Source organism: Theobroma cacao, chromosome 3 (assembly GCF_053813885.1).
Source record: "Theobroma cacao isolate CCN51 chromosome 3, ASM5381388v1, whole genome shotgun sequence".
NCBI classification, from domain to species: domain Eukaryota; kingdom Viridiplantae; phylum Streptophyta; class Magnoliopsida; order Malvales; family Malvaceae; genus Theobroma; species Theobroma cacao.
Window position 1 is genome coordinate 39770342 of NC_142641.1, and position 11556 is coordinate 39781897.

Below are 11556 nucleotides of genomic sequence, written 5' to 3' on the forward strand. Positions count from 1 at the left end.
AGATTTTTTTTATATAATTTAAGAAAAAGAACATTCAAATCTTTTTTTTTTAAATAAAAAATCATAGATTAATCAATAAATCAAATATATAAATGTAAAAAATTTTATTTTTATTTTTTCCCTAGTAATCACGTTTCCCTTACTATATGCAATTCCGATTGGCTTATGAAAGTTGTCAAGGAAAGTCAAGAGGGTTGCTAATAGTATTTCCTAATTCCTATTGTCACTTTCTGTTAGTCTTCGCCTCTTTGCCTGGAACTTTTAGGGTCGTTTCATGGATTGGAAATCCTCTGTTCCATAATGTCCCAGAAAGCACTCGAGGAAAACATAACTACAGAAGCATCGACCTTTATAGTCTACAGAACACGTTAAGCAGATGTGAATAGAACTCACGCGGCTTCCTCCTTAAACGACAAAAAGCATGACGAAGTAATACTGACGACAACTAAAGATTTCATAAATTCTGGTCAGGCCTGCAAAGTCAAAAGGAGTGGCTTTCGTAAGCTGGACGAATGCTGCATTACATAGAATTTTTATTTTATTGATGGACTATAATTAATGCCAAAATGTCAGTGGTTGCTCAACACGATGTTCCAGGAATTGCATCTGAAAGAACAAGGAAGTTGAAAAAACGCGCATAACCGCAGTTCACATTATCCATCCAAGGTTCATTTTTAGTTGTTTTTGGCACTTCTGCAGTCTATATAAGTTGCGGTGCATTAGTATGATTAGTGTGTACTGCTATTCATTATGGCCGAGCTTGAGGAGCTTAACAGAATCTTCAAGGAATTAGGCCTTACAGCTGAAAAACAAGAGAAAGGAATGCAGTTGTATGAGAAGAAAGCAAAGCTTCTAACCATTGCCTTCCTCATTTTCCAAGGCATAGTTTTGATCTCAATCACCATTCAAGCTTCATCCAGCCAATGCCAGAATTGGTGGGTACCCTTCACTCTCTCCCTGTTATCATCTTTAATCTATATTTTGGCTTTCTTGAATACCATGGCAAACTTTTTCCGGGTTCAGTATCAGCTAGACTTGAATTTCATAGAGCAGGAAACTGTGAATAATCAAATACATGGAGCTGAAAAGCCATAAATACAGATCGGAGAACCGTACTGCGAGCCCCGAGCAGAGCCCTGCCTGTAAAATATTGAAGCCTGATGAGGTTTAACTATTAAAGTCCAAAATTTTTTATAAACATGGTAATAGCAGCTTTGAATTCTTTTGCAGTTATGATGTTATTCGCTTGTATTGTAACTTGGAACTCTTTTTTGGGCAACCAAAGCTTGAGTTTGGTTGAATCGATTGCACCACCGTTTACCTCAGTTAAGCCTGACTGTGAGGCGTTGCGTTGATTCCATCAGGCTACTTGATCTTGTAAAAATAATCCCGATTAAGTGTCATCACAAATTAAAAGTTTGATTATAACAAATGTTATTGGTTGTAATAAAAACTACTAATATCAATGAAGAATATATATATGAGAAATACTTAAGTGTCTAATAGTTATAAAAAAAATGAAATTAATGTTTACAGACAAATGCACAGGATGCCATTAATTATTTAATCAAAGAGAAAAATAAGTTTCTAACTCTCAAAGAGGGAACTATGAAGGAAAAACCGACAAAGAAATAGAAATTCCAGTGACGTGGCACAGTTTAAGGGGTAAATTAATCAAAATTCTGTAGCTAAACGCAATTGGGTTCGTCTCTATTTGCGAGCATAACCTTCCAGGCTTCCAGCATACGTTACTGACGATGCCAATATACCAACAAAATAGGAAAAAAAAAAAAAAAGGAGTTTAGAAAAGCGCATAAAAAATTGAAGCGCGAGGCTCATTTTACCTGTCACGCAAAACCCCATCAGAATCCATCGAAGAATTGAAAGATCCCTCTCTTCAACCATAATTCAAAATTCGAGGTCCATTCCTTACACTCTGCTCGCTTCGACGTCTCCGCAATTCCATAAGGTACGAAATTCCATCAAGTATCCCCAATTTATACATCCCTAGAATGATAAACCCTAGATAATTTAATTGGAATCCTTCATATTCATACTTTGGATGAAGCTTTCTTTTCTTAGTTTTTTATGATAATTTGGTTGATATTGGTTGATCCATGGATTCAATAAGTTAATGATGCTGAAGATTATCTTTATTTCTGTAGATAATATTAGATGGAGAATATGCAATATGCTGAAGAGCTTGTGAGGGAATATTTGGTCTTCCGAGGATTTACAAATACATTACAAGCTTTTGAGACGGAATTGTGTACGGATATTGGTAAAGGGTTTCAAGTTAATAAGATATTAGACTTAATTTTCGCGGTATATATTCCTAAATTCCAGGCCGAAAAACTAGTTGGTCTGTTCAGTTTCTTTAAGCAGTGCTTTTCGTCGTGGTCCGAGACTGTGGTGCTTGATACCTTGTCGAAATTGGAGGGTTCCATTCTCCAATGTTACATTGTTCATGCGTTGCAATCTGGGAGGAAAGATAAGGTTGTGGAGTTTTTTGGAATGAATGGAAATGATCGGCTTCTAAAGAGTTATGATTGGATTCCTTGGTTTGGTGGGTTCATTTGTTTTAGCTTCCTTTTTTTTTTCTTGTATTTTTTGTCTTGTTTTCTTGTTGACTGATTTTATCGAGTATGCATTGCAGCCATTCCTTATTTAAAGAACCCAAGCTTGGATCCTCAGTTTCGTGTTTATTTCTCCAAGGAATGGTATGAAGCTCTCCGTCTTTCTGTGAGGAATTTTTTTAGCGAGATCTTCAATGGTACTCATATCCTTTGCAATTGATGCTTCCCTTCTGAAGATGCTCTACATAAATTGTGTAGGATATCATGTGTAGATTTATAGAGAGCCCTTAAGCATTCCTTATTAGGGAACTTATCTTCATTTCAAAATGAAACTGGTCTTCAAAGGTTTTGCATCTAAAGATATCCATTATGATCCCACAAAATCTTACCTAATTTATCACAAGGGAAGGTAAAGTGGGTATTGTAGTTAAGCATGAGGTGCTATATGTGGAGTTTGTATCTTGCAGTACTTAACCTGTCTTCCGTGCTTGGTGAACTACAACCATTCTTGCAGTACTTAACCTGTCTTCCGTGCTTGTTGAACTACCACCATTCTTGCCTAGGCATATGAGGAGAATTTTATTTTCAATTATTGCAAGATCACAGCGTTGCATATAATATTCTTTTTTCCTTGACATTAGAGTGATTCAATTAATGATGGGATTTTGAAGAATGTCCTTAACCAAACCACGCCTTCCTGCCCTACTGAAGATCAGTTCAGAAAAAAACACAATTAGCCGTCTTAAGAAAGACAACAAGCATCTTAATCTCAAGCTATCACAACTTCAGGCCTTACTGGAGGAGAAGGAGGTTCAATCAGGTCAATCAAAAAGGTAAGAATTTTGTTATTTTGCTAGACAATGGTGGTATTTGCTGCATCTTATGATTAAATTGATGTTATTTGAACACATGATGACTCCAGTATTGCTGCATGAAAATTGAATAGGAGCATGGGAGCAACTACCAGTTCGACTACATCAAGTGGTGTAGATGATGAAAATCTACATCTATCCACAAGTAGTGAGGAACAATGTGCTCCTGCAACCGCACATTTGAGTAAAAGGGAGCTGAGTGAGGAATGTTCTGCCACTGAACCTGCCCAAATCATAGCAAGCCGTGTCAAGTCCTCATCTGGGCATGATTTATTTTCTGCTTCAACTCTTCATGCTTCATATAGTGGAGTTGATGATACTGCTCCTAGGTTCTATGGTAGCCATTTTATTGGTAAGCAACATTTCTGCTTAGCTCCCCTTCTTAGGTTTGAGGCTAATGTGGTATCCCCATGACCTTAACAGTAGGCAAGTATACTGTCAATAAGTATGTTTTTGAATAACTTTGAGCTCAAAATATAGAGGGGAACCATTTATTTATTTTTTCAATGTGGTTGGAAACAAGGCAGTAGATTTGTTTAAATGACATTTTCTGCTGCTTTAATGGGTTAGGTAATTACTGAATGTGTTTTGACAGAGAATGGCAGAGACGTGCTTAGAGAAGAAGAATTTCCTGAAGTGAGTGCAGAGTTCCAGGTAAGTTCTCTATTAGGATTTATTCAAACATTATCTTTGTGTGATTTCTTTTTTATTTTATTATATTTGTTCAACTGCTCGAACACCTTGGTTTACAGGAGACATTTCTGGGCCACACAAGTCCAATTACTCGTTGCCAGTTTTCTGCATCTGGGAACAATATAGCTAGTGCTTCTGTGGATGGCACTGTCAGGTATGCACATAAACTTGTATATACGTACAGCACAGCATGTTGCTGCCTTGGGCTGCTTCATGGATTCCTTATGTGCAGATCTTTGATTATCTCTGGGCTGCCCCATAGTGAATGAACATTAAATTTCAAGAAAGGAAAAAAGGAGGCAGAAAAAAAAAAAGACGAGAAAAACAGTCAGTGATCCTTATAATCTGACTACTGACCAATACAGTTTAGATGGGTTACTGCTGAATATGGTTCTTAATGAAATTTACTGTCAGATACTTTGGTTAGAAAATGCGCTTGAGAAGACAGTAGGATGGGATTTGTACTTACAATTGTGTTAAGTCATTGTCTGCTAACCTTTGGTTTACTTTCTTATTTTTTATTGTCTTTGTTTTTGATGAAGGATATGGACATATGACTCATCAATTTCGGCATCTAGAAATGCGACCATATATTGTGGAGCTGAGATTATGTCACTTGACTGGGAATGCAAATCTGACCGATTGGTATGTATTTACATCATTCTTCAATGTCCGTGCATATAGTTTGATTAGGGATTTTTTTATAGTTGTTGCAGTTCAAAGATTCCTGCTTTTAAATTTTGTTGTTCCTAAAGCTTCTCATAGGCACTGCTGATGGAGGCATTAAAGCATGGAATGTCGATGCTAAGAGAGTTGTCTGTGATCTGAATACGACCGAAGCCTTTCCAAGGTACCAACTCAGAATACCATGTTTAGCGGTTTTAATAATTAGATTGTGCTTGCTCTTCATCTGTTTTTGCTGTCCTACAGTGTCTTGGATTTAAAGTGCAGCCCTGTGGAACCTATATTTGTTTCTGCAGCTTCATCAAGAAGGTATCTTCGATATTTATAATTTCAAGTTAAACTGCCTATGTACTAGATTATGTTCTTTAGTGAAGATTGTCCTGTGTTTTAACGGTCTTACTTGACTTAAATGTGTGAAGTTACATTATCCATATGTTAGCTAATGAGTTTCGAGTTGTTAGTGAAATGTTGCTCATAATGATAGGGTTAGGGTTGATTTAGGTACAGTGTTAGGTTGTTACTTCTTTTGGATTAAGTTTGTCTGATTTTTTAAATTTATTTACTAATGGTCAACTATCTATGTCTTTGTTTTCTCTTTGAACATGTGATAATCTTATTTTGACCCGTTCTTTTGCTAATGTGCATTTTCAACCCTTAAGAAAACTAGTGTACTCAGAATTAGTTGAACTCAACTTCTGGTGGTAATGTATCTTACCACAATCTCCAGTATCCTGCATGCAGGCTATGCAGTTGAGAATGGGTGCATAACTGAGATGTGAAACATAGGCTCAAATATGCTGGATTATACTTAAAATGAATTTGTCTAGGGCATTAATATAAATGGAGTCATATTATGCATCAGAAGAGCTGCAAGTATAGATACTGTATAGATCGTAATTGTGGAGCCTCTTGTTTTGAAAAATTATGCATTACTAACACGGTTCATTTTGCTTATTAATAAACTCTGTAATTCACACACTTTTGGTGTTTTTGAGCAGTTATGGTAGGTTGTTAAGTAATTTTTTAAATCTTTTTTTTTGTGGTGGGTAGCCACATTTAGAATGCATCAGAAGGTTGATTGCTCATTGTCATAGTAGTTTTATGCTCTCCTTTTTCAGTAAAAACTTAGGTGGCATGGGATAAGTAGGTTGTCATTCTGCTTGCAGGCTTGGTTCAAACTCTATCGACTCTCTGGGGTATGCTTCATTGACTGTATGGAACATGAAAACATGGAAAGCTATGGTATGTAGTTGTATACACAGAGACTTATTATTTAATGATTATTAGCTTGTCTTGAAAATCATCTGTGCCTTAATGGACTTCAACTTTAATGAAGACAGTCCTTCCTCTTGGTGAAGATCCGCCTGCAATTACTTCCCTATGCTTCAATCACAATGGGAAGATTTTAGCTGCCTCTGCAACTGATGGAATGATTCATATGTTTGGTATCCTTTGTTTTTTTGTGGCCTTAAATTTTGTGTATGTTTGTACTGTGTCATTTCCGTTCCTGATGGACTGGTTAGCCCTTTAGCTGAAGGGCCCACAAATCAGTAACAAAGGAGAAGAATGCCACATTTTTGTGCAGTTTTTCAATTGTGCTAACTAAGGATGTAATATGCATGCACCTTGACTGATCGAAGACATGTCTGCTGGTCTACAAATAACCGGGTGGCCTGCACATGATACTGCAATAAGCTCACTTCTTTTTGGGCCAGATGAGACAAGTATTTTTAGCTTGGGTTCGGATGGAAAGGTACATTTTAATCCTCTGTTTAGATTTTGGCTTGTGCATCTATTGTTCACTATCTAGCTAGAATTCCTGAGCAATCGATGGTCTTTTGTTTAAGCTAGATTTGTGGACTCTCACAGATTGATTTTGCAATGTCAGATATTCGAATGGAGCTTGCAAAACCAAGGTCATGTCCTCTGGTCAAGAACTTGTAGCAGGTAATTTGCATTTCTTGTCATTTTGAAGCACCTTAAGAGATCATGTGCACCCCCTACAGTGGGCACCTAAGGCAATGTCCATTCTCCTAGGCCATTTGTTCAGGCTCCTTTTAATGTTGCTTCCTCAGTAGTTAGAGACCCCTATAGTCATGCAATGGGAGGTTCCTTTTGCTTGTGCATTTAACATTTTTATTGCCTTGAAAAACCTGTTATCTTCATTGAATGCATTGGTTATGGTTGCATCTTCTATGTGTTTGCATGAGTTAATGGAGCAGACTTTAGTAACATGGGTTATTACACTTTGTAGGTTTTCAGACCACGAGACATCAAAATATTGTAGACATGAAATGGCATTGGAAGCTAATGGAAGGCAGCTATTAGTAACATCTGGTTCTGTAAGAGCGCCCATATATCAGGTAAATCCTTGGCATGTGTGGGCTAACATAATTACACTTGTATACTAAATCCCCTCAGACAAGCATGAGTGCACAAAGCTGCAATTAGTCCTTGCTTTATGTCCTTGGTTAATTGTGGTTTACTTGTGGAGATATTGGTCCTGTGTGATGGACCAAATCATTAGCCAGTGCCAAAATAACCATTCCAGTGATTCTGACTTGCCCCACTTTGTTAGTTCCTTATCGCTGGCAGTTCTTCAATAATTTTTTTTTTCTCATATTTAATCATGGATTAGGTACGAGGCCATTCAAATGGGTTGAGAACTCTTCCTCACAGTGCAGCTATAACAACTGTGGATTGGCACCCAAGCTTGCCCATTTTCTTGACTGGATCAGCTGATAACTCAGTTCGGGTAACTTCCATACTGTGAGGACGCTTCATGTCTGGTATCTCTTTCTCCATGGGTTGCCAGTTTCACGGAAATGAAGTGATGCCTATTGTTATAGGATTAGAGCTGAGGAAATGTCAAAAATGTTTTCCATAATTGCATAGTTGTTTGAGCATGTGTGCGGAAGAGGTGATATTATGAGTCATGATATGTAATTCATTGAATTGTTTGTACCATAATGTATTTGTCATTTGTTGTTGTAGAGTTTACTCTCTCTCTCTCTCTCTCACACACACACACACACATAGGTATGTTGACAGTCAATACCAAGGCCATCACCTGAAATTTAGCCACGTTGGTCTTGAAGCAACTTTATTCATGTACCGTGTGGAAAACGGCACTACCTAGTTCGAAGATTTTACGATTATTTACAGAAGGCCAAAGAAATGAAGACTTGAAGAGTATGATGCAACTGCGATCTTGACTCTCTTCATTCCTTTAGGTTTTTTTTCCTTCTTTCTTTCATCTTTGGAAAAGGCTGGAAAATATGATTATCCATCAAGTGATTGGCGACCATATGCATGGTCACATGAATATAAATAAAGATTTGATATTAGATAATAGTAAAAGAAAACCTTATTCATTTGATATTTAATAAGGTTAAGGGCAGCATTTAACAACACCGGACAACAGAAGAGTTTTCGTAAGAGGTGGAAAAACAGAAAAGAACACAAAGAGAGGATTTTCATAAACATTTTCATCTGGCGGACATTATTGGAAGAGTGTTAAGGTAGCTCCTAGCTTTGTATTTTCCTCTTTGATCTTGGCTTTTGCGCTCCAAATCTTACGTTAAGCCAATCCATCAAGTTGTCCAATAAATGAAAGTACGCAAGTCTCCACGAATGCTTTAACAGTAAAGCACTACAGAGTCCCCCAAAACTTACTACAAATCCAACTCCCATGCCAGCCAAAAACCATTTTCCTAACTCATCTTCATCTTCTTGATTAATGTTTCTTGGTTGAAGTTGTTGCGTTTCAGCCGCTGAGCAACTTGACGAAACTGGAGGTCCACAGTATTGGCAAATGCTGAGGCATCAAAGTTTTGTAATTGAGTGCTCAAAGGAATTTTCCCTGACAAATTATTGTAAGACAGGTCCAAGTGACTCAGAAATGTCAACTCTGCCAGGCTAGTTGGAATTTCACCTGACAGTCGGTTTCTAGACAAATCTAGGACTTCTAACTGTCTCAACTGACCAATCTTTTGAGGGATCACACCTGTCAAGATGTTCCATGATAAGTTCAATGCGACCAAACCTGAAAGACGTGCTATTTCTCCTGGAATCTCTCCTGACAGTTCATTACTAGAGAGATCAATGACTATTAACAATCCAAGATTTTTTGTGTACTCGTACTCCCTTCCTTTCCATACAAGCAATGCTTTGTCAATATAGGGTCCTATATCTCCAAACTGAGGATCACCATATACATAATTTTGCTGAATCGTGGTACTTAAATTTCCCTTACGAGCCATGGAAGTAAGACTATTGATGCATTCTGGAATACTACCGGAGAGTTTGTTTCGAGAGAGGTCCAGGATTTGAATATGTGCCAATTGACAAAGATGGTAGGGGGTGCTTCCATTGAATTTATTCGCCTGGAGGCTTAGAAAAACCAATGACGTTAGGCTCTGTCCCATCCATGCTAGTATTTCTCCAGATAATCTGTTATCACTTAGATCCATGAATTTCACCTCTGTACAATTATTTAACGAGGAAGGCAATTCCCCAGAGAAGCTGTTGTTATGCAAATTGAACATTACAAGTGAAACTAGAGATCCAATGGAGCTTGGAAGTCGGCCTGAAAAGTTGTTGTTAGCCAAGTTCAAGACCTGTAGATACGGCCATTGCTGAAAACAATTGGGCACCGTTCCAGATAATAGGTTTTCTGAGAGGTCAAGAAATTGCAAAGCTTCACCTGTAATTCTGCAGAGAGAAGAAATTGATCCCGAAAACCTATTTTTGGAAAGATTTAAGGACGTTGATTTAGAAGGGAATAGTGGCAATGGACCGTCTAAAAGATTAGACCTTAAATCTAGCCCTGGGAAACTAACAAACTTTAATGACAAATCTGGAAGAATACCACTGATCTGGTTGTAAGAGAGATTCAAGTAACGTAACGAAGGTGATAGGTCCCAGAACCAGAGGGGAATGGTATCTGAAATTTCGGCAGCCGAAATATCAAGCTCAGCAAAATTATTTTGAGACTGAATCCATTTTGGGAAACGGGGCCCTGACTTGCAAGAACCAAGACGAATGAAACTCAGTCGGAAAGGAGGAACCCAATTGTTGCTGAATTCCAAAGAAAAAGAGTTGTAAGATAAGTCCAAGGTCTGCAAGTTGGAGAGATTTGAGAAATGGGTTTCCAAGATAACACCTTTGAGAGAATTCCCATGAAGGTCCAAAATCTCAAGCTCAGAAAGATGACCAATGCCTTCACTTATGGTCCCATGTAAACGGTTGTTTCCAAGTGATAAGTCTGTTAATAATGAGAATCTTGCCATTTGATCAGGTATTGACCCTGTGATTTGATTATTATCTAATACCAAAATCTTCAGTGAATGCTCTGTGCATCCAGATAGGTTTTGTGTATATTCAGTGAAGTCTCCGCTAAGACTGTTATGATGGAGAAGTAGTGATTCTAAACTACACATATTCCTGAAAGATTTAGGAATCCCGCCTTCAAGCTGATTGCTGAAGAGGCTGAGTTGTTTGAGAGCACTCATGTTTCCAAAAGCTTCTGGAATTGAACCTTTCAACTGGTTCAATGAGAGATCAAGATAAACAAGGTTGCTACTAACGTTAAACAACCATGGGTATATTACGGGTGAAGTGAGATTGTTACCAAAAAGCTCAAGACTGGTGAGAGCTGTAGAGGAATTGACAAGAGAAAGAGATGGGGAAATGATATTTGGAAGATTACAAGATTGCAAACTCAAGCTTTCAAGGAAAGGAAGTTTGTTGACTACCTGAACCCAATCATTGGCCTTACTAAGGTTACTGAAACTGAGGTCAAGGTTTTTCAAAGAAGACAGATGAGAAAGCCAGTTAAGATTTCTGCCACTGTACAAATCATTTCCACTGAGGTCAAGTGATAGCAGCCTGGAAAGGTTTCCAAGCTGATAAGGAATTGGTCCACTGAAAGCAGCATGAGAAAGACCAAGGTATCTCAAGTTTCTGAGAGAACCAATGAACTCAGGAATGTTGCTTCCATTAAAAGTATTGAAACTAAGATCCAGGTAATTCAAATGGGACAAGTCAAGCAATGAAGGACTAATCGTACCTCCTAGATATCCATATGTAGGTTGAAGATTCAGCATTAGAACATGACCAGTTCGGTTACTGCAAACAACCCCTCTCCATATGCAGCAATCTTTTCTGTCATCGCCATTTCCCCATGAAGAGAGAATACCGGAGTCATCCACCAGGCTTCGTTTGAAGATTAGGAGCGCTTGTCTCTCATTCTCCCTGCACCTCGTAACATCAACTTCCCCTAGCAGTAAACTGGACCCGAGTGTGAGATGCTCTTCGAGCAGAAACCCAATAAACAGAGTTGAAAGGAGAAGGGACCAGACAAGTGACATTCTCATGATGATAAAGTGCGAGAATTGTGTAGTTTTCAGAAATTAGAGCTCGGGGCTTAGGCAAGGTCGGTTTTAATCAAGCTGCAATGAAGTTTGCTTTGCAATTTCCTAAGAAGAAAACAATACATTTTATACCAACACCAATCACAAGGTTACACAAGTGAACGTCAAGAACATACTTTAAATTTAGCCAGTCAGTTGGATGATACTTTTGTCTTTTCATGGTGTAGCATTCTCAAGATTTTGTAATATTCCGGATAGCCTGTAAGTCAACCTTGTTAGTGGTGTGATTGATAATTATTATTAACTACGCCGTAAGGAAGTTGCGTGTTGACCATTTGATGTTCTAAGGATTAAAGA

At 38.0% G+C, this 11556-nt stretch overlaps 2 protein-coding genes across 4 annotated transcripts; one reads left to right on the forward strand and one right to left on the reverse strand.

Moving 5' to 3' along the window:
- Positions 1 to 1595: 1595 nt before the first annotated feature.
- LOC18605674 (uncharacterized) lies at positions 1596 to 7818 on the forward strand. 3 transcript variants are annotated; one of them, XM_088804342.1, is made up of 16 exons: positions 1596 to 1969; positions 2166 to 2566; positions 2657 to 2776; positions 3265 to 3409; positions 3523 to 3800; positions 4044 to 4102; positions 4201 to 4295; positions 4684 to 4786; positions 4897 to 4991; positions 5072 to 5134; positions 5992 to 6067; positions 6162 to 6270; positions 6466 to 6578; positions 6714 to 6772; positions 7080 to 7188; positions 7464 to 7818. In XM_088804342.1, the coding sequence occupies exons 2-16, from the start codon at positions 2176 to 2178 to the stop codon at positions 7596 to 7598; spliced, it is 1950 nt and encodes a 649-aa protein (XP_088660468.1). In that variant the 5' UTR covers positions 1596 to 1969; positions 2166 to 2175; the 3' UTR covers positions 7599 to 7818. The 3 variants fall into 3 exon arrangements, with proteins under 3 accessions (XP_088660468.1, XP_088660469.1, XP_007038883.3); XM_088804343.1 differs by lacking the exons at positions 1596 to 1969; positions 2166 to 2566 and having other exon boundaries at positions 2667 to 2720; positions 3218 to 3409; XM_007038821.3 differs by lacking the exons at positions 1596 to 1969; positions 2166 to 2566 and having other exon boundaries at positions 2681 to 2779; positions 3228 to 3409.
- A 410-nt stretch (positions 7819 to 8228) lies between these two features.
- LOC18605675 (receptor-like protein EIX2) lies at positions 8229 to 11447 on the reverse strand. The gene is given in 2 exon segments (XM_088804341.1): positions 8229 to 8631; positions 8634 to 11447. Coding segments are annotated over 2 exon segments (2847 nt in total). The 5' UTR covers positions 11203 to 11447; the 3' UTR covers positions 8229 to 8353.
- Positions 11448 to 11556: the final 109 nt, after the last annotated feature.

Bases quoted from the DNA above. Each gene is read 5' to 3' on its own strand.
- LOC18605674 (XM_088804342.1), top strand. From the start codon at position 2,176: ATGGAGAATATGCAATATGCTGAAGAGCTTGTGAGGGAATATTTGGTC. The intron at 2,567-2,656 runs GTGGGTTCATTT...TATGCATTGCAG, and splicing joins TGATTGGATTCCTTGGTTTG to CCATTCCTTATTTAAAGAAC. The intron at 3,801-4,043 runs GTAAGCAACATT...GTGTTTTGACAG, and splicing joins CTATGGTAGCCATTTTATTG to AGAATGGCAGAGACGTGCTT.